The sequence below is a fragment of the Pygoscelis adeliae genome, unplaced genomic scaffold (assembly GCF_000699105.1).
Source record: "Pygoscelis adeliae isolate BGI_AS28 unplaced genomic scaffold, ASM69910v1 Scaffold75, whole genome shotgun sequence".
Classification (NCBI taxonomy): domain Eukaryota; kingdom Metazoa; phylum Chordata; class Aves; order Sphenisciformes; family Spheniscidae; genus Pygoscelis; species Pygoscelis adeliae.
In genome coordinates, this window is record NW_008824772.1 from 839,389 (window position 1) to 844,980 (window position 5,592).

General features: G+C 48.9%; 1 protein-coding gene across 1 annotated transcript in view; it reads left to right on the top strand.

Moving 5' to 3' along the window:
- The window catches only part of WIPI1 (WD repeat domain, phosphoinositide interacting 1), a 24,533-nt gene that overhangs the window by 3,451 nt on the left and 15,490 nt on the right, over positions 1 to 5,592 (top strand). The window contains exons 2-3 of the mRNA XM_009323766.1: positions 967 to 1,049; positions 2,687 to 2,856. Coding sequence (XP_009322041.1) covers positions 967 to 1,049; positions 2,687 to 2,856 — 253 coding nt within the window. The remainder of the gene's footprint in view (positions 1 to 966; positions 1,050 to 2,686; positions 2,857 to 5,592) is intronic.

The window sequence follows — 5,592 nt, forward strand, 5'->3', positions numbered from 1 at the left end:
CGTGGGTGGCAAAGTTGCCCAGGGCTCTGTGCCCAGAGCCCTGCGCCGGCTTTCGGTGAGCAGCCTGTGCTAAAGTGCCACCCCACCACCTCCTCAAGACAGAGGGTTTCCTTGGAGCCTCTCACCCTTACACTGTTGCTAGCCTGCGGTTTACCTGCTTCAAAGCCATCATTTAAGAGCCATTTCCAAGCAGGACAACAAACATCCTGCAGCAGTGAACCGGACACAGCGCCTGGCAGTCACAGCCCAGAGCCGAGATCAGCCCAGGTCAGGGGGTACAAGATAAGAATCACGGATACCAGCCTCACACCTGGAGATATCATTACCTGTGCAGCACTGCTTTGCCTTTACCGTGTCTAAACAAAGAGCGCTTTGATGGGTGGCAATGCGCTGCTGACGTGAACCTGCTGGCCAGCACCAGCGCTGTGTGTTGGTATATTCTAGGCCAGCTGCTGATTTAAGATGTCGCTGCTTACTATGCCCGGAACTGAGCAGAGCCGGCGCTCGGCACAACCGCGCCTTGCACTACGTGCCTGCGCCCACTGCCACTGGCAGCGAGAGCAAAGCTTCCACAGCCCTCGCAAGTCAGTGTGTCAATGTAGATGGATCAGCTCCTTGCTTAGGAAACAGCTCCCTTTTAGGTCCCAAAGGTCCTGTCTGCAGCCTCCCAGGTAGAAATATGCCTGTTTGTTCCTCCAGCAGCCGCAGGACCATATGAACGGATGATAATTTGCTGTCTCACAGGGATACTGTGAGGCTACCTCTGTAGGCTGCAATAGCCTCAGATGGAAAGCAGGATTCTTGGGTTTGTTACCTTATATCCTTTAGGTTGAAAGTGGAAACTGAAGTTGTGCCTACACAGATCACTGTACCAGGATCTACGCATTTCCCCTACATGCAGGGACTCTTGCTATCACCTGGAGGCCACAAGATCTAAACTAGCAAGCTTTTGTCTTGTCTTTGCAGCTCCCTGGCAATCGGAACCACGACTGGATACAGGCTTTTCTCCTTAAGTTCTGTGGAACAACTGGACCAGGTCCACGAAAGCAGTAAGTCTCCTGTTCCGCTGTGGTAGAATATTGGCTGACAGACTTTACCTGTATTACTGCACTTCAGTCCACCTCGAGGGGGTGATTCTGCTCACCGCTGTGGCAGAAGTGACACCTGTTTCTGCTGTACCCATATCAGGAGAGGAACAGCTCTGGCTATTGCCCTGTGCCCAGCAGCCTTTACAGTGAGCTACAGCCTTGGAGAAGCTTCTAAACAGTCAGCAGTACTTTAACAAAGTTGAAGGACTCCCACAAATTTAGAGTCCAGCTTCTTTTTCACTGCTGTCAGCCTGACAGCAGCAGTTTGTCCTGCAAACCAGCATTCAGAGGTAGTTTACCAACTAGCATGTTTCAGATACACAGACAGGAGACCACAGACTCCCAGCACAGGTACTAGATAACTCACAGGCTTTTAGTCCTATGTGGAATTTACAAGCAAGATGTTTTTAACAGGTTTCCCATGTAAGAAGGTCATTCACAGCAGGCTTTCAGCAATTAGCTGTGCTCAGAGCAGCATGCAATGCACTTAACAGCCTGAAACAAGTCAGGCCTCGTGGAGCACATACTCTAGTCTGGTTCAGGCCACAGCCAGAAGTGTTTCAGCTGAGATGCACTAGAAATACACCTCACAGCTGGAATCCACTAGCTCACAGTCTCTCTCCACTAGCTATAGAGGGAGTCTCAGCAACCAGACATAGCTGCATCATCTGGAACAGAGTCCAGGCTCCTTTCCTCTTTACCTCACAGGGTAACTCAGCTGCTATACAGCAGCAAGCCATAGGCTTATTTTAAAAGTATTTAGGAGTTTGAGTTGCCCCCAGAGTCAAACCAAGGGCCAGAGAGTAACAGATCCCTGCTGGTGACATGCTCAAGGTGATGGGCTGAGCCATGAGCAGTCCTACATCATGGCTGTGGGGCAGTCCCTGTACCTCCAGCACAGCACAGCCCAAGCACTGAGCACCATTCAGGGCTACCTACACTAGAAGTCATAGTCCCTGATGATTTAGGTACAGGTCCACCAGGACCATTGCAACGGTGCCTTCTCAACACAACAGGAGTCATTCCAAACACGGTCTCTGCAAGACATACCACACCACCATTCACCACAGCCATGCTAGAGCTCTCTAGAGACCACAGCCCCAGTGGCAGGGAAGGATTAAACACGCCAGCCTTCCCTAAGGAGGCTGGGAGAAATCAGACACCATGCAGAATAAACAGCAAGTTCACACACAGCTTGCACCTTACCTCAGCAAACCCTGGCTTGTTCACTCTCTCCAGGAAAGTCCCTGACCAAGTTGGGTGAGCTCCTCCTTTTTATATCCCCTTCCCAAGGATTAAGTACAGCTGGAGGGCCCAAGGATTAGCTTCAGCTGGAGGGCCCTGTCCAGGAGAGGCACAGCAGCACTGTCAAAGGGGGCTGGCTTAAATTCTGCCTTCAGGGGAAGGTTCATTAACCCTTTCCTGCTCTGCCCTAAATGCTTTGTGCCAGGTATGAGAAATTTTTAACAAAAGCAGATGTTGAACACCTGAGCACTGAGCATTCGAACCCGATTCCCTCTTGAGTCTTGCTTGTTGCTGCAATCAAACCAACCATAAGCCAAGCTAAAGACTGTGTCTTGCTTTCCTGCTGTGCCCAGATGAAATCCCAGATGTTTACATCGTGGAGCGTCTGTTCTCCAGCAGCCTTGTGGTTGTGGTCAGTCATGCCAAGCCACAGCAAATGAATGTCTACCACTTCAAGAAAGGGACTGAGATCTGCAACTATAGCTATTCCAGTAACATACTGTCCATCCGGCTGAATCGTCAGGTAAGAGGCTGGGGAAAGGGGTTAGCCAGAATTGTCCCACTCTGGCTCTTTGCTGGTGTTGACTTTCCATCTGGGACCCCGCTGCCTCGCAGAACAGCGGCAGCCCAGGGAGGTTTGGATGGAGACTGTGAAGGGGGACTGGAGGGGTAGAGGTACCTGTCCTCTCCTACCAGCTTCATTTCAAGCTTGGTGACCTCTGACAGAGGAGCAGGATGGCTGTGGATAGCATCTGCCGCAATTGTTTGCTTCAGTAAAATGAAGCTAAGTCCTTGTTTTCATAGCAGTTACACAAGGGCTTTTTGTTGTCTGCCTTCTTGCCTATTCAGCACGCAACTCTGCCAAAAAAACACCTTTTCATCTTCCTCCCTCCCTTGGATTCCACATCCTGACTTCAGGCCCACCTCTGCCATCTTGGTTGCAAATGAGACCTTCAAAGTTGGTAACAAAACCCAGGAGTAACTTGAACTCCGTGGATGAGGCGAAAGGCTGCTTCTCAAGTACTGCTAGCGGCCTTGTTTTATTTTTAAAGGTATAGAAAACATTCAGGCCACTTAGAAGAAGGCTTTTAGAATGTTATTCTCTGAACTGACACAGCCTCATGCAGCCCTGAGCCCTTTTGGAGGATTTTAAGTCATCTTTTCTTTTTGTCCATAATTATTTTCAAAGTATATGCCATAAGAAGCAGAAGACATTTTACAATGAAGAAATAAGCAGTCTGTGTAATTGTATATAATCAGCCTCTCCTCAGTTAGCAACAGAGAGTCCTGCAGTAAGGCTCTCCCATAAGAAAACTCTGGGTTGAGTTTCCAGTAAAGCTGTGTTTGACTAGAAGTTCCTGTACTACAATTAAATCTGTCCTAAATTGATTTTTTTCACTTAAATTTACAGCGGAGCTGGCAAAGTAAGGACTTCCTTTGAATTGCAGATAGATGTATATGTATAAAAATAAACTGGGAGGTTCTGCTTAGCAGCTCTAGGAGATTAGTGCGAGAATAAAATAAGTTCAGGCTTTTCCCCATGTGCTGCTCTGGCGATTGCCTGAAGATGATGCATAGGCCCAGCCTTGCATCCGTGTTCCTGGGCAGCTTTATGAGCTTCGGTTCAAATCCTGGGCTGAGCTCATCCTTTAGCTGTAACACAGACCCACCTGGCGAGATGTGAAGATGCTACAGATACTTGGGTCGATAGAAGAGAAATGACTGTTTCAATCTACGTTCAAGATTTAAACTGGTGGCAGTCAGGTTCTGCATGTGCTGTGACATTCGAACCCCTCGCCTGGGCTTCTGTATGAAAGCTATACTTCATTAAAAGTCCATAGAAGGCCAAATCCCATACAAGGCATTAGCACAGGAAAATGGTGGCAAATAAGCCAGGAACAGGTCTCAAACAAATGGGGTGTGTTTCGATTTGATCTCGCTGTGAAACAGTCCTCATTGTGCAAATGAGTGAGTCCCTCAGTTGTTGTTGATCCATGGGAATTCTTTGTTCCAAGCTCCATTATAACTCTCAGATGTGTTAAGGTAGATCGTGATCTGTCTCAAAGTGGGGAATAAGGCTGTGCTGTGGGACTGGTGAGAAGCTCTCCTGTAACCCCCTCTGGGTTTTCATTCACTGCTGAAACCCTGCTGAGCTCTTTGGAGAGGTTTGATACTTTTCCCTGGCTGTGTCCATCCCCAGCACATTTAAGTCCTCAACATACAACTCCGTTATCTAACCTGATTCGTGTCAAACTGAAGTACTAAAGAAAAATACTGGTGAGCAGTAACATTTTGTACAAGACACAGTGCCTTGAACCCTGTGTAGTGATCACAGCACCGGGCACCTTCTCTGAGGCTCCGTCTGTGTGCACGGTGAGGATAAAACCCATTCCTCACCTCAGCAGGGTTTGCACTGATGTTAGCATGGGCTACAGGGCCGCATGGAGGGCAGGAGGCAGAGAACGAGCCCTCTCCAACTCCTGGTGAGCTTGTCCAGGCCTCCTTCGCCTGTTCACCTCCCACCCCCATCGCTTTCCTGGATTTTGTCCCTGTCGGTGCCAGCATCTCTTGCTGCAGCTCTGGCTGTCGCTTTGCTGCCATCTGGAAACCTCCCTTCACCTGTACATCAATAGCACTGCGTTTTGCAGTTCTGGGAAAGCACACGGTGGCTTTGCCGAAATCAGCTGTATAAATATTACTCTGACGGTCTCTGCTAGCAAGTTGATGGCTGTTACTGTAGAAAAGACAAAGTCTTCCTGGAAATGCAAAACGGCTCTGACACAGCCCCAGATGCTGTGGTTAGCAGGAATAGAAGTTGGAAAGAGTTTGTAATGGTGGAGCAAGGCAAAGATTTTCTAATGTGGGTGTTTCAAGTTAGTGACTAAGCTCCACATTTAGATACTAAATAAGTGGCCTCATTTCTAAAGAGGTGGAGGCTTCCTGTACATGGATTCGGATGCTCCAACTTCAGGAGCCTGGATGGAGCCTGGCCTTACGTTTTTATTGGGAGGTTTTCAGCGCTTCTGGAGACTTGGCACTAACATAGGTGGAGCTGTGCGCTCGCGGGGCTTAGAAGGCACAACCCCTCAGCCAGATCCAAAGCCTGGTCCCAAAAAAGCCTCTATGCAAAATGCCTCCGTTTAACATGGAGGGATCTGGACCAAGCTGAGACGCAAAGCTGAGTGGTCGTGGAGATGGTGACCCAGAGCTAAGGTTATAACATTAGGCTTCCTTTTTCCTTTCTGCCTTTCCTCCCCAT